At 55.9% G+C, this 20,115-nt stretch overlaps 6 protein-coding genes across 6 annotated transcripts; 1 reads left to right on the top strand and 5 right to left on the bottom strand.

Moving 5' to 3' along the window:
- Positions 1–795: 795 nt before the first annotated feature.
- On the top strand, positions 796–1,401 carry J4E92_002901 (uncharacterized protein; the record flags this gene model as incomplete). Its single annotated transcript, XM_051494301.1, has 1 exon — positions 796–1,401. One exon carries the CDS (start codon positions 796–798, stop codon positions 1,399–1,401), a length of 606 nt encoding a protein of 201 aa, XP_051355980.1.
- A 4,701-nt stretch (positions 1,402–6,102) lies between these two features.
- J4E92_002900 (uncharacterized protein) lies at positions 6,103–7,407 on the bottom strand (the record flags this gene model as incomplete). Its single annotated transcript, XM_051494300.1, has 8 exons — positions 6,103–6,483; positions 6,537–6,624; positions 6,684–6,958; positions 7,043–7,054; positions 7,111–7,130; positions 7,183–7,229; positions 7,282–7,289; positions 7,396–7,407. 8 exons carry the CDS (start codon positions 7,405–7,407, stop codon positions 6,103–6,105), a joined length of 843 nt encoding a protein of 280 aa, XP_051355979.1.
- Positions 7,408–8,573: 1,166 nt separating this feature from the next.
- J4E92_002899 (uncharacterized protein) lies at positions 8,574–9,432 on the bottom strand (the record flags this gene model as incomplete). Its single annotated transcript, XM_051494299.1, has 2 exons — positions 8,574–9,003; positions 9,050–9,432. 2 exons carry the CDS (start codon positions 9,430–9,432, stop codon positions 8,574–8,576), a joined length of 813 nt encoding a protein of 270 aa, XP_051355978.1.
- Positions 9,433–9,755: 323 nt separating this feature from the next.
- J4E92_002898 (uncharacterized protein) lies at positions 9,756–13,559 on the bottom strand (the record flags this gene model as incomplete). The annotated part of the gene is made up of 3 exons (XM_051494298.1): positions 9,756–10,295; positions 10,343–10,949; positions 10,999–13,559. The coding sequence occupies 3 exons, from the start codon at positions 13,557–13,559 to the stop codon at positions 9,756–9,758; spliced, it is 3,708 nt and encodes a 1,235-aa protein (XP_051355977.1).
- Positions 13,560–14,467: 908 nt separating this feature from the next.
- Positions 14,468–15,855, bottom strand: SPE1 (Ornithine decarboxylase; the record flags this gene model as incomplete). Its single annotated transcript, XM_051494297.1, has 2 exons — positions 14,468–15,528; positions 15,579–15,855. The coding sequence occupies 2 exons, from the start codon at positions 15,853–15,855 to the stop codon at positions 14,468–14,470; spliced, it is 1,338 nt and encodes a 445-aa protein (XP_051355976.1).
- Positions 15,856–16,866: 1,011 nt separating this feature from the next.
- J4E92_002896 (uncharacterized protein) lies at positions 16,867–19,884 on the bottom strand (the record flags this gene model as incomplete). Its single annotated transcript, XM_051494296.1, has 2 exons — positions 16,867–19,763; positions 19,881–19,884. The coding sequence occupies 2 exons, from the start codon at positions 19,882–19,884 to the stop codon at positions 16,867–16,869; spliced, it is 2,901 nt and encodes a 966-aa protein (XP_051355975.1).
- Positions 19,885–20,115: the final 231 nt, after the last annotated feature.

Raw genomic sequence — 20,115 nt, 5'->3', positions numbered from 1 at the left:
TTCCTCATCGTCAGCTCACGGTTCTGCCTCTGGCGAACATCCAGATGAGCCCTTCATTGGCCCGATCCCTGAAGGCGCAGACTGCCCGACGTCCTCGTTGCCAAGTCACGGTTCTGGCCTCAGCGCTCTACCGTCCTCATCGTCAGAGCACCAACCAGATGGACGCAACAAGAACGCGCTTCCTGAACGTACAGATTCACTCGCAGATCCTAAAGGCCCACAGAAAGTAGGGACGGACTTATCAAATATGACGGAGGATGAGAGAAGGGAATGGGCTTGGGAAATTGCCGACCCCAATCGCAAATCGAAATCCAAACCCGTCAAGCCCGACCCCAACTGGGTCTCTCCCGAGGGTAAAGTAGCCGCCTCGCATAGCTTTCAGGATATCTTGCTAACTTATTACTAGTATGTAGCTCCCTTGCTATGCTTTTCCAACGCAGTTCTAAGACATTCTACTACATGTAGCTCCCTTGCTATGCTTTGGCAACGCGGTACTGAGACATCTTTCTATTCGTGCTAACAGCTTGACAGACGTTCCAAACAGCGATGTACGATCTCACCAAAGATATAAACCTGAGACCCAAGGGGCATTCGAGCGGCAAGTGGCGCTGTTGCAAGTGTAACCGTCGCCACAAGGTCTACGTTCAACCACATATCCACCCACTCCACGTTCTGAGCTGCGAATGTACCCACCGATCTTGTGCTAAGTGCAAACTGGAGGAACATCCTGCCAACTATCCTGCACCAGCCCGGCCACAACGTTCTCCTCAGGTTCTGGTCAAACAGTTCCAACCGATGAACGACCCGGAGGTGATCCCTTTGTCTGAGGACAGCGCCAGGGCTATACGATTTGGCGTCGTCTGCGAAGGCTGTGGTCGATCGTGGCTCGCACGGAGAGTCCCAGTCGAGTACAAGAAGACACCGAAGAAGTCGCTCCTAGAACGTCTACCTACGCTCCCCAAGTTCCCCAAAAAGCGCGGTGGTGGTGCACCCACTTTGGAGGACCTGCGATCTAGTCGATCGATGAGCAACCTCCACGATCCTACTCAGTCACGTTCTCAGGCTGCGCCGCCGGCCGCTTCCAGGTCCAGCTTCGACCTCCATACCCTTCGGAAGACGATGAAGAAAAAGCATGGGGTACAAGCTGAGCCGGTTCCTGTCAAGTTCGTGGGCATCAAGTGTCTCTGTACTATGACTACTGCAGACACTTCCCTCTGTTTTCAGATCATGGATAAGCCGGAGGACCACAACCAGACCCAGTTGGCGAATCAGGTGGCCGCGCGCAAGCCGGCTGGCCATGGCAGCACACCGGCAGACACTGCGAGAGGTCATGGTACCCCAACCTTGACGTTGAGGGGAAAGAAGCACGAAAACCCGCTCATGAGCAACCTTGTCGCCTAGAAGGACGAGAAAAAGAAGTTCCTCCATGATCTCCTGCCAAAACGTCGGAGGTGAGACCGGTCAGAGTGAGACCTTGGAGGAGGAGACAACATTGGTGAAATTGGTGCATCAGGCCGATATTTGAGGCCGCAGGAACCAGGTTTTGTCGAGAGTTACCCGTGTTCTATCTTTCTTGCACGCCATAGAAAGAAAAGATTAAACAGGTGCTCTACTGTCTACATTAGCATAAGAGTTGAAGTTTGCACATTCCCCACAGCAATGTAGACCTCTAGGAGGTAGGTGTTCAGTTTTTTCTTGTGTACAAGGTGCTTTCTTGGATGTTTCGGTCAGAAATTGGAGATGCGCTATGCAAGTGCTCGGGGATTAGCATGTTCATTTCTTTCTTGTTTGGGCGTCGCTGGAAATCGTAGGCAGACGTGGTTTGACTGTTCATATGGGCTTTTGAGCCTGTCGATTGTTGCTAGTCAGCATTCCGTACGCTAGGCGATAATCAGGCCCTTTTTGACTCCATGGTTGATCCTGATGTGATGTTGCACCTGTGACTGCATCGCCACACCGGGTTCCTCTTATGACCAGGGCTTCTCTTAACGCGGGCGTCAAGGCGTGATCCAAATTCTTTATGTGGGGAAGGTAGTACTCGGTGTTAGTGTGATTAACGTGCTCCAGCCTCTTCGCGCCCTTATGTGAGCTTCAGCCTTAGCTGTGACTGCCATCTACTCATCGCGATAGCTCTGCCGGCCAGGTCCGTGACCTCGTACACCGATACCAACATCACCAGATCACTTACTCAATAGACTAGTGTGTAGCTGTGTGATTAACACGATTGCTTCGCGTGGTCCGGGTAACTGCCTTGAATGGCAGCCTTAGACAGCCTTGCCGCAGACGCCACGGGTACCTAGGTACAATGAGAACGAACAAGACACCAGCAGCACTGCCCCGATACCGACCCAATGTATGAGCAATATCCTAGACTGAAGGAGTCGGTGTGTGAAGAATCGCGCGCGTGCAGTGTATGGCATGAATTACCGCCATGCGAACCGTCAGCCGCCCTGTTGGGGTCTGCGCCTCAACCTTGTGGATCCCAGGCGCCAAACATCCAGGCAGCGTCAATAAAGCGCAAATAAAGAGGACAAAGCGATGCGCATTGTGAAGTATCTGCCCATCATTCCAGTCACAGTTTCGTATCACAAACAACATCTGAGTCGATTGCGTTGCCAACAGTATCCGTGTGCGATTCCGTTTGCATCGTTCCACGACTGCCCCGAGACCCCAGACATACCGGCCTCAAGGGTCCAAGCTATGTCATTGGCCCGGTATGACTAGACCCCACCAAAAAGCATAAGAACCACGGAACTGACTTGCATTTCCAGCTTCCACACTTTCCATCAGCCTTCTTCATACACCCCTACAGCCCGAGCAGCTACTTTCCCTACAAATTCAGGAGTTTTCGCCGCCAAAAACCGACTGCAGCAGTTGACAAGCCATTTAACGAAGAGCTCAATCATGTCCACGATGGCCGAGAAGTCCCAAGATAAGAACAAGACTACCAACAGCGAGTCGACGAAGGGTAACACGCCTAAAGCGCCCGGGACGGTCTTCACAATAAAAAGAGACGATATTGGAAATGCCCAACTTGAACCGCTTCTCTCGAAGCCATTGCCAGTAGAACACGAAGATTGGAAGCACTCTACCCCTAAGTCCTCGACTACTCGAGGTGGAAATGCCGTGGATCCGCCTCCATACCAAAGATTCAACGTCTTTACCGCTGGTAGTATAGAGATGGGTAAAGCGGTCGAGTGGCAGTCGCTCATGGCAAATCTACTTCGGGACCTACCCATCACCGTGTGCGATCCACGACGACCGAAGAAAGATTGGAACCCAGCCTTGGCTCGCGTGAAAGACGATAATGGACTTACAGGAATGCGAGCACAAATCGATTGGGAACTGGACGCGCAAGACCAAGCAGACGTCATCTGCTTCTTCTTCGATGTCGACACCAACAGCCCAGTCTCTCTGCTTGAGTTGGGTCTGTTCGCTAAATCCAAAAAGGTGGTGGTTTGCTGTGACCCACGGTACCATAAATGGGACAACGTTCAGATAACGTGTGAGAGATATGGGATCCCGCATGTCGAGACATTTGCGAGATTGGAGCTAGAGATCAGAAATATGCTGGAGAAGCAGGGCATGGTACTTGACGACAACGGCGACTTGATCGGACCGAATGTTCATAGGCCCAAGCCTAAGTCGCATGAGACGTCGGAAGCGCAGCTTGAGGCGGACAAGGCTGCGTTGCAGAAGCAGGTCGATGAGCTCAAGGCGATGCTGGCGACACAGTCGAAGATGTGATCAAAGTGAGCTGCGTGGGCTCTGGTTTGACTGGTGTTGGTGGAGTTTTTGTCTTTTCAATAATAACCAGCGTGGGGGGGGATGTCTCAATTATTGGTACAGCCCTGCTTTGGCTGTATCACATGTCTCTCATTTGTACATGTCTCTATACCCAGACTTTCTTACCCAATGGCTTTTTTACCTTCTCAGAATAGATGAATAAACTGATGCCCCCTCCGGCTCAGGTCAAACTCTCCGCTTCACTGGGTTGATGATTTCCTCGTATCTGTCAGTCCTGACAGACATATCACATCGCGGCATCTATGTGATGTTGGACTTCTCGTAATACATGCTCGTCAAAGCACCGTAATCATGAGTCTGCATGAACTACCGCCTTGCTAAACGCATGTATGTCTCTTCCAGCAGGCTCGAAATGAGGACTTAGACCGCATCCCATTCTTACTCTTTCCCAAGTCTCTTCTCAGTTAGGAATATGCCATGTTCCAGCGAATATACCCTGACAATCATTCCTACTACCTTTCCCAAAATGAGCAGCAGCGTTGCGCGCACGCCGCATCTTCTTCGGATGCCTGCAAGAAGGAATAGGTGCGAGCCATGTAGGTCATGGTTTTCAGATGCGTCGAATGATAAGACCAGGCGTGGCAGACCTCCCTGTGGCCTAGGCAGTCGAGTATCCACCGTACGCAACCAACTCGCAGCCCTGCAGCCTTGAAGACGGCATAAGAGCCAGAGAGGCGGACAGTCGACATGGTCATGCGCCATCTTGATGACACTGTCGATACCATAATGAGCAACCTCCCTGACAACTCTCATCATTTGATTCTCCCAGACAAAGGGATATGAAATTCCCAATCATCACCCAACCTCAACCTCAAACCCAACTCTAACCCACAAACTACACCCCACACACCCAACCAACACCTCCTTCTCGCCCCTCTCCTCCGCATCCTCCAACTCTTCTTCTAAAATGCTAAACCCCCTATCTGCACCACACCGACACGCTCGCGTCCACGTCGTCTGTCCTTCTGCCCCTTCTCCTCCTCCTTGCGCACCCATAGAAGCAGATGTATCCACATCACCCCCCTCCCACATCTCAAAGTCCCCCAAATCAAGCAACTCAAGTCCCAACACAAAATCACTCGACAACTGCACTTCCTCCCTCGCATTCTCCTTGCCCGCCGTCGTCGTGATCAGCCCATCGCCATGGCGCAGGAACCAATTATCGTATTCGGATTTTGAGGTTGCGTTTGCGAGGGTTGTGTAGGCTTCTTTGACGTCGTCAACTGTGTATGCGGGTTTCGTCTTCGTCTGCGTTGCGGTCGCGGTCGTGGTCGTGGCGGCAATGGCGCTAGCTTTATCTGGGTGCGCGGCTAGCAGGGCGAGTTTGTACGCTCGGCGGAGGTCTGCTGGCGTGGTTTGCTGTTTCGTGGTCCAGCCTGGCGCGGGCAGCTGCAGGATGTGGTAGTAGTCTTTGGTGTAGGCCATGGTTTTCTGACTTTGCGCGGCGGTTTGTGGTTTAGATGGGTCGTGCGGAAGCCAATAGTAAGGCTCTAGGAAACTAGAGTTATTTGTAAGGAATTATGAGCGCCGCTCGCCCTTGAAGGGCTGGTTCGGAACTTTTGCCATACGCGACGCGACATGAGAAACGGAAAGTTGGGCGGGGAGGTCGCCCGGCTCCAAGTGGTGGGGCGGTTCATCCCACGGGGTCTGGCACATGGAAAAGGACCGATCAGAGTCCAGATCGATGACATATATGCACGTTGCAGTGAGTCAGAATGGACGCGCCTCAAGATTGAAGTGATATCACGGCATAAGAGTGCAAGATTGAAGTAGCGATTCCTTTGGCTAGCTAAGAGTGCAGTATGATGACATTAAGCCCTCCAGAGCTTTGCGTACTGCTCTACCGGCCATCGAAACTGATGTCCTGACTCCCAGAATCACCAAGAGGATGTCAAACATCTCTGTCGGCATAGGATCGAGGTGTTTATGTGCTGCCAAAACGAAAACATGGGGGAATTGAGGGTAGCATCCGACGTACCGAACGCAGCCCTATCTCGCCGGTAGCAGCCCAAGACTCTCATGAGGAAGAGCTCAGAAGTACTAGAGTCGTGTGCGGAACGCGACCCCAGCACACTGCGTGCTCGATGGGACAGCGCCGGCAATAGGAGAGTAAAGGGAAATACATTCAGTCATGGGGAATTCGACCGTACCGAACCGCTTGCTGCCAAAGCCAATTTTTGAAATCACACAGAACACGTACAACTCCGTAGGACACTCGCTGCCGGCCTCCTTCGTCTATTCGAGAACAGATGACGACGGCTGAGGATACACAAGGTCGAGAGAGGGAGAGTGTGCTTAAGCGGCGGGGGCAGGGGCGGCAGCAGGAGGCTGCTCCTCGGCCTTGGGCTCGGATGCAGCGGGTGCGTCCTCAGTGGTCTTGGCCTCCTCCTTGGGTGCGTCGGTGGTGGCGGCGGCCTCGCCCTCGTTGCCGTCTGATGACGTCCAGAGAGTGAGGTTGTCACGGAGGAGCTGCATGATGAGGGTGCTGTCGCGGTAGGACTCCTCGGACAGAGAGTCGAGCTCAGCGATGGCGTCGTCGAAGGCCTGCTTGGCAAGGTGGCAAGCACGGTCCGGTGAGTTCAAGATCTCGTAGTAGAAGACCGAGAAGTTCAGCGCAAGGCCGAGACGGATGGGGTGGGTGGGTGTGAGCTCAGTCTGGGCGACGTCGGTGGCCGTCTGTGTTGCGGGATTAGATGGTTTCATGTTGCTGGGTAGCCATTGCGTCATACCTTGTAAGCCTCGTGTGCAGCGGTCGCAGCGACCTTGCGCTTCTCGCCGGAAGCGAATTCGGCAAGGTAGCGGTGGTAGTCGCCCTTCCTGTGCCGGTGTTAGCCCTGTTTGCAATCAAAACAGCGGAGAGAGCGGTGTGGACGCACATCTTGTGGTAGAAGACCTTGGACTCGCCAGACTCGGCCTTGGGGATGAGGGAGTCGTCGAGGACGTTGAGGACATCCTGGCAGACCTGCTCAAGCTCGGTCTCGATCTTCTGGCGGTAGTCGCGGATGGTGCCGACGTGCTTCTCAGAGCCCTTGGACTCCTCCTTCTGCTCGATGGACGAAATGATGCGCCACGACGCGCGTCGGGTGCCGACAACGTTCTTGTAGGCGACAGACAGAAGGTTGCGCTCGTCAACGGTGAGCTCACCGGCGACCTATGCTGCGTTAGCCGGGCGCTGATGGGAGCCTGCGCTGTGGCGGGCGCCTGCTCGTTTAGGAGCGGATGCGGTCGGGCATACCTTGGCGACTTCCTGCGAAACAATCAGCATGTGAGTTGGGGTGAGTAGCGACGGGCGAGCAAACTGACCTTCATGTAGGTAACCATCTCTGCACGACTGTTAGCTTGCGCGGCCAGCGGAGGGAGCGCGCGGAGACTTACCATCGTAACGCTCAGCCTGTTCGCACAGCCGGGCGAGGAAAGTCTTGCTATTGCGACGTCAATTACTGGCGGGCGCTGTCTCGGGCAGCTGTCTCGTACCTCTCACGCTGCGGACGGTTAGCCTGCGTTGCTTGCTTGGGGATTATCGGGGCTCAGAGGGGCATCCCGCCGGGGACAGTAGCGGGGGGATGGGGCAGAATCAGCACGACGTACCTCAGTCGCCATTGTGATGGTTGAGTTGGGGGGTGTTGTGGTAGTCGGGGGACTGTGGGGGGTGGTGCAGGTGCGTATGGAAGGATAGACGGTGGGCGGAGTTGTTGAGGTGTTTGTGTGGATCAACGGGCAGAAGAGGATCGAAGTTGTTTTGAGGAAGCGAGCGTCTGCCCTAAGAACGACCCGTGCACAGACGCTGAGCGAACAACACCACCTCGACTGCGCCTTCCCCCAATTGGCGCCTGCGCTGCCCTTCACATGATCTGCTGCCCCGTTTGCGCGCTGGCACACACCCTCTGCCATCTCCAAACCCTCAGTCTCAAAGCGCCCTATCGCCCTGCTGTTGCGCCGCCATGTACGCCTATCTTGGTGCAAGCTGGCAATGAGGGGTACATGGGCACGTGAGCAGCTCCAGGGTCTGTCCTTTCACCGGCCCCTTCAGGCTTCAGGACTACCAGGCGCCGGGCCTGGTTCGCGACACGTGCTATGGCACCGTCCTGCCCTCATCTTACGCCAGACGGCCTGTAACGTCGTCGAGCAGCCGTCGAGCCGTCACACCAGTCGGGCTCTGAAGCGCGGCCGCCAGCAAGAGGCTGATTCCTAGACTGCCGTCCCATGTCGAGGTGGGGACCAATCATGCCGCTTGGAAACAGCTAGAAAACCTGGCCGCAAGCTGTTGCGCTGCGACGTCTCTGCGCCATGATTCGTGTGACGTTGCGGTGAAGTACCACGACCACGGCCAAATGCCAGAGCGTTAGCCTCCCGTGTCACATGTGGCTGATCTGAGGCGCCAGGCCGGCTAGGCGACCTGGCGTCTGTATCCACATGGCCTCATAGGCGGGCTGCAGCCCTCTCAATATCAGCGCGCAGCTCGTGAATTTGCCTGAATACCAAGGCAGCCGTTTGTATTCAGTGCTCGACACGGACAACGTTGTTCCCGCGTGCTTGCATATGCACGCCACACTATCTTATCTAAAACCAACCATTGCCGTCTCGGCATCACTTTCATCGTGCACGGAGCTCTTGATCCGCTGCAGCCGTAAACTGCATTGACAGGCACTGTTGCACATATATGGCGCGGCGCAGAAACATGGCCGTGTGCTCTTGCACTCTGTGGCTTCTGAGGCTGTCCGCGTCTGACCCAACATATCTCTCCATACAAGCAGTCGCATCGTGCCTCACATTAACAACCGCCAGACACCCAACATCAGCGCCGCCGTACCCGTACACACACCCATGAGCCACTGCAGCGTTGAGAACTTGACCGCCTCGAGTCTCTCCCGCAGCTGCGCCGTCTCCTGCTCAATCCTCGTCTCCGTCTCCTTCAGCTTGAGCTCCTGCACGTTTGCCTCTTCCCTTATGCGTCCCTTCTCTAGGTTCAAGTCTAGCCGTACTGACGCCTGTGTCCGTTGTATCTCGTCCCGTAAGCGCGAGTTCAGCTTTGCAAGCTCGTTTGTGAGGCGCTCGTGCGATGCGCGCGTCAGACTCGATTCAGTCGAGTCGGCCGTCATGAGTTCGGAGCGGAGTTTGGCAAAGTCGACTTTCTGCGTGTAGGTGGCTTTCTCCTGGTCTTCGCGGAGGACCATGGTGCGCGTGAGGTTTTGTATGCTGTACATGTCAATTGCAGATCTTGAGTAGTCGTGTCTAAACTAACCTCTCCTCAATCACATCGCTGAGAACCCTCATCATGCCCTCGGCTTGCTCTTCTGTGAACCCCTCCTCCTTCAGTCGCTGCACAAACTTGAGTGTGTCGAAGTGATGGTCCTTGGATTGTTGTGCAGTCGCGCTGAAGTTGCGCCGTAGCTCCAGGGCAGACGCATAGCCGCTTGCATATTGTGGTGATGTTCTTGGCCACTGGATTGTTGTTCGTGACAATGGCTTCGGAAAGGCAGCGCGACGTTCGGAAGCTACACTGCACCTATGCCGACTTTGTTCCAGTGCGCCCAGCGCAGCCGGCCGTGACACGCGCGCGGGCCATGATAGTTGCGGCAGGAGGAATCGCGGTATCGCCGTCGCCTGTATCGCAGGAACTGTCATTGTGTGGGTGGTGTAGTTTCTGTCCTGTCTCGCCGTCGAGAATTCAAAGGCCGCGGGTAGCCAAGCCCTGCACATGTCATTGCCGAATTCGGCAAACCATTCCACCTCCCAGCGCCCTGCAGAGCTGTCAGCAGAGGGGACTGTCTTAAACACTTAATCGCAGTGGCTCGATCGATCTGGAAAGCATGCGTGGAAAGGCCTTTATTGTTGCTTGATATCATATTGAAAGAGTTCGCCCAAACATACATCCCAAAAAGCATATACAACGCTTGCTATGCATTTCGCCTTTGGAACAGAAGAAAACAAAAATGTCGGCCGTCCGTCTATCTACCATACTCCAGACTGGGGACGATGACAGGCCCGTACTTCATCGGCGCACTGTATCCGCCATCGTTCTGCACCATGAAATCAACCGCCAAACTCAACTTGCCACTGCCATGTCCAGGGACAGCCTGACCAAACGTCCCGTTGACGATCTCCGGATCGTAGATGACACAAGCGACGTAGTTTCGTCGACCCATCAGCCTCTTGTGTTCTCGAGGTTGTCCGTTCACGTCTTGCGTGAAAATCTCCATCATGTCTTCCTTCGTGTCGCTGGGTTGGTTATTGCTGCGGTGTCCGTTCTGTGGCACGTAGAGAGCACGGTTGTTGTGAAGCAGCCGCAGCACATAGCTTCCAGGCGGCCCATTTACCACTGACGATGAGATGATCTGGTACATCGTCTTGTGATCTTGGGGTCTCGATGGGTCATGGACGAGGCCAGCGCCGCAGCAGTCGACCGCACCAGAGAAGAACGTCATTCGTAGCGACTTGTTGTGTGCGATGCCTTGGAGTGTTCGAATCAAGTAGGTTCGTTCGAGATCCTTCAATACGTTAGCAGATACTTTGACAGTAGATGGGGATCACCAACCTTGGAATCGTGCGTCCATTGGTCTCTCAGCTCATCAAGCAAATCGATCTCGCCAAAGGGACTCAGAACTCCGCTCATCAGACCTGACTTGCCAATAGCTTTCTTGACAGAGTTGAAGCCATCGCCGACCACACTCTTAGCACCGACGACACCAGCGACTCCAGCTGTCACCTTTCCAAGCATGTTGAATGTACCCGTGACAGCCTTTTTACCAGTAGCCATGGAGTGAGCAAGATGCTCAACTGACTCCAGGCGAGGGTACACAATGGGAACAGGAACCATCCAAATGCAGTGCTGAACGCTCGGCGGTAATGTCGCAACCTTCGGGAAGATACCTTGATATGTCGGTCCTGCCATTACCTGATGCGGGTTGCGCTCAGAGCGACAATCGGGGCCAACGACTGTGACGCATGGGCCCAGATACTTGATGAAATGCCAGCCTGTGCCCGTTATAGTGAAAAGGTCCATGTCGTTGTTGACGTTTCGGAGAATCTCTAATGTTGTGTGGTGCTGGAAGAGCAGATACATCTCAATACCCAGTCTTCCAATGTTCTTGAACATGTTCGAGAACTGCATGTATTCAGGGTATGATCCGAAACCATCAAATCTGGGTAATGTTAGGGTTGCTTGCTGTTTTACATACGGATTGGACTTACATGTCATGGTCATCGAGAGCAAGAATGTGAGGTATCTGTGCAAATGCCTCTCGCAAGTGTGGCTGGTCGAAGTGACTTGTGTAGTAGTGGAAGTATGCATGACACACATCTTCTTCATGCTTTGCAGTCCATGGCGCATTCTTTCGGGCCTCTTTACCACTTGTCGCGGTCCATTGCTTGAGCAAAGGAAGTTCTTTCCATAGCCGGTCGGCGTAGATCTGACCACCTAGCCCTAGCTGTACGTGGAATCCACCACACTCGGCGTTCTTCTGTAGGATATCCTTCCACATCAGGCCTACACCACCAAGCCTCGCCCTCTCATTAGCGTTGACGTTCAGCGCGAAGTCATTGCCAGAGTGAGCAATAAACCGCCAGCTAGTCTCGTTTCGGCCTGCGACCAGAAACTCGAAGCGAGTGCAGCCCAGATGCGAAGTGATGGCATAGGTCCATTTCGCAGCGTGCTCATCTTCCATTCTCAGATCAATGTCGTATCGGTAAAAGATCCACGTCTGATGTGTATAGATGGGATTGGCTTTCAGTTGTCGCGGATTTGGTGACAGATCTGCACTCTGGTGGATGTGAATAGTCGGCGGATGAGGAGTGTTTGTGATGAGCAGTATCGAACCTAGCCATAGACCTCGCTCAATGTCCATGTTCGTGTATCTGAGATACGGTCCAAAGTACACGCCGTTAGTTGGAGCAACCTTGTATTGGTCTACACCAGCGACTGGAGGAGGTCCAGTGAAGCCGGTGGTGGTTGGTGTCGCAAGCGGCGCCATGCCAAAGTCTCCAGGAAAAGTGGCCGTCTGTGGAGCAAAGCCAGGCGATGCGATGGGGGCCTTGCCAAACGACGGGGATGCCAGGGGACCGCCAACAAATGTGCCGGTAGGAGACATAGGCTCATTCAAGTTCAGAGGTGTCGGACCCTTGGGGAACTCCCACTGTGTAGATTGAGTTGGAAGATGGATGTAGTAATACTGGCCAGAACTAGGGTCCAGATGTGCTATCCAGCCTTCAGGAAGCGGTGGAGGAGAGGCCGGTCCGGGTCCTGGAGCTGGACTTGGTGTGTGTGCGGGTTGGGTGGTTTGTATTTGAGGAGGAAACTGGTTCTGCGTCGGCGTTGGTGCGATGACCGCCGCAGGTTGTGATGGTCCAGCTTGTGGACGCGGGTCATTTGCGAATGCCGGATGGCCTTGGTTAGGGTCAGAGAAACCGGCTCCTTGGGCAACTGGCTGTTGTCCCTTTTCGTTGGGGTAGCTGTGGGCTTGGCCTGTTGGCGGGGTTGTTATACTCGAGTAGGCTGGAGGGGGTTCCTCGTTCAAGTTCATCCGTCCCATCTCGTGGTTCAGAGGGTGTTCTGGAGGTACGTTCACGTTGGTAGGAGGCGGCGAAAAGCGAGTGTTCGGTGCCTGCGGAAGAGGGCCTTGCGGGGGAGTGCTCGAGGGAGGCACTTGATCCATGCCCTGGTATACGGCCGGTGGACCATGTGGATTGCCTCCAGGCTGCTCGGTCGGCGTCCATGGTCTCCTCGCCGGCTGTTGGCTCGGCTGTGGTGTTGAGAGACCCGGCCTGGGCTGCTGATTGGCATATATCTGGTTGCGCTGAGCAGCTGCCGCATTCTGGGCACTCTGCGCTTGGAGGTTGGTGAGCGTAGAGGTTCCTGCAATGCCAGCTGCGGCAAAGCGCGCTTCTATGCCACCGCCAGAGGGAGGTATGATGGGCGTCTCCGGGGGCGGAGGTGAGCCTCTCTGTGCCCTCACTGTTGACGTCGACGCGGTGGAGCTCATGCGGTTGACGTCCATGGGCGTAGGCACCTTGAGTACCGGCTCATTCTGGTTAGGGCCTGTGTATACGACTGGCGCAGCGGGCGCAGCCGGGGCCGCACTGGAGCCAGCAGCGGGCGGGGGAAAGTACTGCTGGTGGTACTCGGGGTATGGGTTGCTGGCGCCCACGTCTTCGCTGGCCTTCCTCTGCGGTGCCTTCTGGAACAAGCCCTCCTTGTCGGGCGCCTCTGGGCCTGGCGAGTCGGGGAGCGGCTTCGGGGCTGTCCCTCTGCGCTCCGCCAGCCTCGAGGGCTGGATGGAGCCGTCTGGATTCCGCGCGCCATAGCCGCTTATCGTCGGTCGGTTTGGGTCGTTCGCGTCGAAGCGGGCGCGCTGGCTGGGCGAGGTGGGACTCGGCCCTGTCGCATTGGAGCCTCGCCGCGGTCCGTCTGCGCCGTCAGGGGGTGTGGCTGTTCGCGCGCGGCGCTCCCTCTCGCTGAGCGGAGTGTATCTGCCGGTGCTGAGCGTGGGCGGGCGGTCGCTGTCGGGGTAGGGCAGAGGGGCGTTGGGCGGGCTGGTGGGCGGCGCGGGGAACGAGGGCATGGGAGGAGGGCGCGAGAAGGCGGGCTGGCTCGAGCTGCCCGCCGAGTCTGTTCGCGGCGGCGGGCTCTTGCCATCGCGGCCCTTCTGTATCCTCAGGGGCCCGACGGTGGGAATGATGGGCGTGTCCGGGTTGCTGTTGGTGTCGTATCGCAGGAACAGCTCCTCGTCCGGGCGGCCCTGCTTGCGGCCGTCCATGGTGGGCGAGTGCTGGATATGCGCTGCGGTGTCGTTGCAGCAGCGGTGCCTGGATCGCCGGCGATGGCAGGCGGCGACTTATTTTTGGCTACGGGTGCGGATAGCTCGACGTGCGCAGGGCAACACGGTGGTGTGGATGGCTGCGCGGGGTGGGGTAGTCGCTCGAGGCTCGATATGACGCTGCCGGGCGACGGGGTGCATCAACTGTACATGAACATGCCACGCGCTGGGCCCTCAGGTTTTATGGGCAGTCTCTACGCGATGCTGCTGACTTACGTAGCCTTTCTACCATGGCCCTCCAAGAGTTGGGCTGCAGCGGGTCTCGCCATACTGACCTCCTGGGCTGAGGAGGCCCTCTGACATGTGATTGGACTGCTCGACTTTACGCGCTGCGACCGAATTTGCGGCCGCTCCTGATCACACTTGGCGGCGCATACGAGCAGCATCCTGTACCTGGTGTGGCACACACTACCATCTGCTTCCAGCAAATCAAATCGCCCATCCCTGAAGCCATCTGTGGCTGGTAACAACCACGATCCTCGACGCAAGGCGGGCCGCGCAGTGCAGCGGGCCGACAACTCTGTGAGCATCCGCGAGCTTCGGCTTGTCAACACCAACGCGGCAAATCGGCTTCAACATCCCAGTCATTAGTGCCTGTCGTGCAAGCGACTATCAAGAAATATCAAAGACGAATACGAAAAAGAAGGTAAGCATGCTGTCAACATCGACACAAGGGACCAGCGACCACGCAGCTATAATAATGTACTGTATTTGAGATGATAAGAATACGAAACAACTACGAGATCTATCAAACTTTTAACCAAGGGATTACCTCCATCCGCGCTTCTTCCGTCTCGCTATTACACGCAAAAAATCTTTCTATACCGCACAACGCTCCACTAGAGTATTTACATATCCATAAGAGCCGCAGCACCAGACTCGCTGCACACGTAGACGACGTCGTGGCTGTCGCTGAAGCCGTTGAAGCGAGTAGCAGAGCACTTGGTGTACGCGCCCATCTCCTCAAAGTAGAGCCAGTCACCCACGTCGAGTAGCTCGGGGAAGGTGCACGACGACGAGACGACGTCGATACCATCGCATGTCGGACCCCAGATGGAGTACTCGACTTGAGACGGCGTGTCGTAGCCAGAGCGACGGACGTCGTACAGAATATCGTTGCCGTTCTTCAGTACACGCGGCACGGGGTGCTGGTGATCGAAGATGATGCTCGAGAAGTTGCCGTAGACACCGTCGTTGAGGTACAGCATGTACGACGTGGTGCCGAGAGTAGCATCGGCAACGGTACGGCGAGCGATGACATGGCACGCAATGGTGAACGCTGTGGAGACATAGTAGCGTCCCGGTTCCCCAATGACGCGGATGTGGGGCGGGAAGTACTCGTCCAAGGCAGTAGACAGCACTGCGGCCATGGGCTCAAAGGTAGCATCGCCCGTAAAGCCGCCGCCGACGTCAAGGGTGTGCATGTTGAAGCCAAGTGCTGCCGCCTGGTCAAAGACGAAGCGGGCATCTTGCACGGCCTTGATGAAGGCCTTGGGGTCGGATGCGCCGGAGCCAACGTGGAACGCGACTCCAACGACGTTGAGCTCCAGCTTCTTCGCCAGCTCCAAGAGCTCTGCAGTCGTGTCCAAAGCGGCGCCGAACTTCTGGCTGAGACGGCACAAGCTGGCCGAGTCATCAGTCAAGATGCGCAGGTACAGCTCGGCGTCCGGGAAGAGCTGCTTGGTCTTGTAGAGCTCGTCGGCATTGTCGAATGTCATCTGCTTGACGCCAGACTGAGCGGCGTAGCGCACGTAAGACTTGGTCTTGCAGGGCTGCGCGTAGATAATGCGAGACGGATCGACGCCCAACTTGAGCACAGTCTCAATCTCGTTCTTGGAGGCACAGTCGAAGCCGAGACCCAGTGCGGTCATGAGACGCAGCACTTGGGGGTCAGGGTTGCACTTGACGGCTGCGACGTGTTAGTGGCGAGTCTACGTGGTGTGGTGTGCGGTGACTTACCATAGTGCGGCTTGACGCGGCCTAGGTTCTTCTTCCAGCGCAAATGCTGGCGGTAGACCTCGCCCAGGTCGGCGACGAAGAAGGCTTCCTCCTCGCCGACGCTGCAGGTATCAGGATCAATAGCCTCGACACGGCTCTTGAGAGCGTGCGCAATCAACTGCTTGGATTTCCAGGCGCCATGATTGTCCACACTACCAGCGGAATAGTTGTTGAGTGACTGGATGTCTTTCAACGGGAATTGGTATTCTTCGGTAGTCGTGATAGCAGAAGGTGCCATGCCCTTGACGATGGGTCTGGATAGAGGGTTGGTTAATTAGGGTATTCGCCGGTCGGTGTGCCGCGTTAAGGTGGCTTGAAGGGTGCGAAGCCGAGGCTAGGTGTTGGGCGAGGTCTGGCCGCTTCCTCTGCGAGAGGAAGAACCGCTGATGGCGTCCTATGCGGCAGCTGAAGTTCGGGCTGCTCGAGTGTCTGGGTAGGAGACAAAAAGAAAAGGCGCTCGAGTTCGGTCTTAGATGGCGACAAGACGCGGAGGGGGGATGTTGTTGAAGACGTGAGGTGCTGGGCGCGCAGAGACAACTTGGGCGTTGAGCAGGAGCAGGGCCGAAGCCGTAGTGGGACGGGAGCCTTTGACGCGACCAAAGGCTGTCGGAAGGGGTGTGTGGGCTGCAGTGAAGGCGCAGACGGACGCTTTATAGGGCGCGGTGTCTGGCGGGCGGTGAATATGGGGAGCGGGTGAGGTGTAGAAGAAAGGGAGGCGATGGCGGGGAGCTGGAGTGACAATTTTCGCGCATTCGGTTGTGGTGCTGGAGTCTTGGACCGAACATTACTTAACATCCCTGCGCCGTCCAGGACCTGCAGCCACTAGCATTTCATTCTGACATCACCGGGGCTCGTGCATGGGCGCCGACGGTGCCTGATCGGCTCGATGGCACGCATGCGAGGCTGAGCCACCGCTGGAGCTCGAAATCGCGCATGTCAGGTATGCCCGACGCGGCTTTTGGGCAACCGTCGCGCGCTCAACCTGCCAAGGTCATTAAACGCGCATGGTACTTCTACCAACAGGGCACAGCAGTTGCGGTGAGTGCAGTGATATTTATTCTCTGATTGGGTGGAGTCGTAGCTATATGCCGGCTCATGCAGTATCTACTCAAAACAGGAACAACGCCATACCCTTCCCTACCCAGATGCCGCTGTGTGAATGCAAAAGGCGCAACATGTGAATGCTACTTGATTATGGTAAATAGTAACCCCGCAAGCCAAAACCTCCTCCCTTCTCACGCGCGCTGCATCACGATTGGTACCGGATCATAATGGGTACGTCGGAGAGGTCCACGCCGTACTGGTGCTGGAAGGCCAGCGACTTCAGCGAGGCGTTGCTGTGGTGCGATCGCGTGCCCGCGCTGCCTCCGATGCCCGCCCCATGTTCGTAGTTGTAGTCCAAACCCCCACTAAAGCGATCCCACCTAGAGATGTTGTTGGAACCCTTGACTTCTTTGCGGGGAGTCATTTCGAGAGGACTTTCGCATGGGCTTTCGACTGGACTCGCGTTGTTGGATGCGTCGTTTGGATCCGAGTACAGGTCCAGGTTAACGTCCGAGTACAGGCGGTCTCCCAGCGTCCTACGGCGCTGATGCCAGACCTGAGACTGCCTTGGCGAGATCACACCTTGAGGAGGCTGTTGCGGAGGCGCGCCATATCTGATCACCGGAGGAGACCCTCTCGGACTGCGAGGCCTGGGATTGGGAGCAGCCCTGGGTCCTTGAGGCTTCCCAGTCTGTGGGACAGTAAGCCTGGCCGTGTTGATGGATGGCACAGGTGGGACGTCGATGCTCTGTGGGCGAAGTTTCGACGCCGTAGCCTCACCAGTTGCTTTCTTTAGGTTGTGAAGGCTTTTCCGGCGCTGTTGAGGGGGCATGTCCCGTCGACTAACGGATAGGTCCCTGCTGTGTAGGCGCGCAAACTCTGCAGCAGATTTGCTGTCCATGGTCACCATCGACTTCGACCGAGGCAAGGAAGCGCCCAGTTGATGTGGGTGGGTTGGAGAAACAACACGCTGTCTCGGGGTGTCGGACATGGCGATGTCGTACGGAGAGGTGCCGAGGGACGAGGTGATGGTACCAAGATGAACCACATCAAGTGCGGCCTGCTCAGGCTCTTGCTCGGTCTGACTCTGTGCAGGGGCAGACTTCCTTCGGAAGAAGGACAAGCTCCTACGACGACCGTGAGCAGGGGGTGTGGGTGCACGCTCAGCCTCCAATTCAGCGAGTGGCTTGAACTCAGTCTGCTCCGGAGCAGAAGCCTCCATGGTGGAATCGTCCGCAGAAACGTGCTCTTTTGTCGGGTAGGTGTGCGTCAAGCAATCCATTCCCGGAGAGCTCGACACGCGTCGCTCAAACTTGGCTCGCACCCTGGTTGGGACCTCAGGAATGGTTCCCTCTGGGATTGGCTGGCATGACTGAACAACAGGATGCTCAGCCTGGGACGGCCGCTTCTTGTGAAATCGCTTTTGCTGTTTCGACGAAGCACTGTCAAACGACGCCCTTGAACCGATGGATCGGGATGTTATTGGCGAATGTACACACTCAGACGTCGATGATCTTGTAGAAGAGCTAGTAGACGGGACCGGACTGTTCAGCGCTGGCAGGTATCGCGCCTTCTGCACATTGACTGACAGCGATTGCTTGGATCTGCCACTCTCGGCTGAGCCATCCGAATCGCTCGTGGTATTCGGCGACTCCACGAATTGACGGTTCTGTTTCACAAGAATTGAACGGCGAGTCTCGCGTCCCTGGCTTACCTCAACCATTTGCGGTGAGTCGTTGCACCGATGACACAGAATGGTGGTGGCGTTTTCCGTCGGCTCTTGACCGACGATCCGTAGACTGCCAGCGGATGAGTAGCCAGAATCGGTCGTACGCGGTGCTGGCCGCTGAGAAGCTTTGCTCTTTGGCTTGTTGGAGGTGGGCGCGATCGATGGGGACGAAGGTGCTGAGATCTCGATTTCAGGCTGAGGCTTGGGCTCTGGTAAGGTAGGAGAAGGCTCCCGCTGTTTGGACTCAGTCGTCTCCTCGGACACAAGAAACGGGCTTAACGGGATATCGTCCTGGTAGCTCTGAGCGAACTGCGCTGCGCCTTTCTTGCCCTGGGGCGTGAGCCGCAGAAACTTTGGGGATTCAGCTTCAGTGTTGTGTTGCGGCTCAGACGTGTACGCCATCATAACGACCGGGGTCTCCAATTCGTACGGTGTGGCTACTTCGTTGGCTTCCAGCTCATACAATGAAGAAGTCGTTGGAACAGCGGCTGACTTGCTCCTTGTGTGAGCTCTCTGGCGTGTTGACTTCATCGTCAACGGACTGGAGGCATACTCTGTTGCTTCGAAATAGTCCTCCTCTTCAGTCTTGCGCAACTCTAAAGTCTCTGAACTGGGAACAGGCGATGCCGCACCGTTCGTGACAACGAGAGTTCCTGGCTGTAGGTTCCCTAGATGCGCATAATCCAGGTCCGATGGGGTGTGGGCTCGCGTTGTGTTGTTATCGCAAGGTTCATCAGACAAGCGAAGAGCTGCTTGAGGGCTCAAATGCGCCTTCGCCTTTGACTTTTGCTGCCACTTTGCCTCTTCCTCAGGGCTGAGCTTCGGCGCTTTCCATGAATTCCATGTCCTGCGACGTCCCTCGATGGGAGAGTGCCGTGTGCCTACACCAGGTGTTTGGACCAGGGACTGACGGCGTGTGAGCGAAGAAGAAGATCGATCAACTAGCGAAGTTCTTCGGCTAGGAGGTGCCTCAGCTACCGGCTGGGGAGGCTCCTCAGGTGATTCAAGGACTTCTTGCAGCGCCGCAAGATCTTCTGGTGTGCCATTCTTCTTGACTTGCTGTAGAAGCCGAATTGCTTCAGCAACATCCACGTGTGAGACAGAAGCCAAAGACAGCTTGGAGTCAGCTAGGCCAGCAAGCTGGGCTGCCGAGCTGTGCTTGCTCCGGAAACACGACAAAGAATTGGTTCGGGAATTGGCTCTTGAGTTTGTTCGCGAGTTCGATCTCGAACCAACTGTCGATGCGCGACCACGCGTCTTTGTGACCTCCCCTAACCCATCATCCTCGTGTGTCCATGTGGTGGGATCGAACTCGCTAGCAATAGGTGAGAGCAGTGCATCTTTGATTTGTTGGCGTCCTTCGGGGGTGAGGTCTGCCGATCTCGATGTTGTGGGTTGCGGGGAGTCGAACTTCCCCGCCGCGCTCGCGGAGTTGGTGTTCGTCTTCGGTTTGGACAGCTTGTTGTGGTTCTCGGTACTGGGTTGGTTACCCATGTTGAAGGTGGCAGTGGGGTTGGAGAGCGACGGCGCTCAAAACTATTGGCAATGATGCATTGGGATTGCAGTAGCTAAAGAGAGAGTTAATTGCAGTTCGTGAATGCCAGGCAGGATGGGAGGTTGACTGCGTACCCTTATAGTGTCCTCGGAGCTGCAGCGTTATCAGTACGGAGGCTGGTATGCGAACATGAAAGCATAGTCCGGCGGTACACTAGAACTGGCGGACCA

Source organism: Alternaria infectoria, assembly GCF_024043175.1.
Source record: "Alternaria infectoria strain BMP 0036 chromosome Unknown scaffold_3, whole genome shotgun sequence".
In the NCBI taxonomy this organism is placed as follows: Eukaryota; Fungi; Ascomycota; class Dothideomycetes; order Pleosporales; family Pleosporaceae; genus Alternaria; species Alternaria infectoria.
This window is presented reverse-complemented; position numbering and strand designations above follow the sequence as displayed.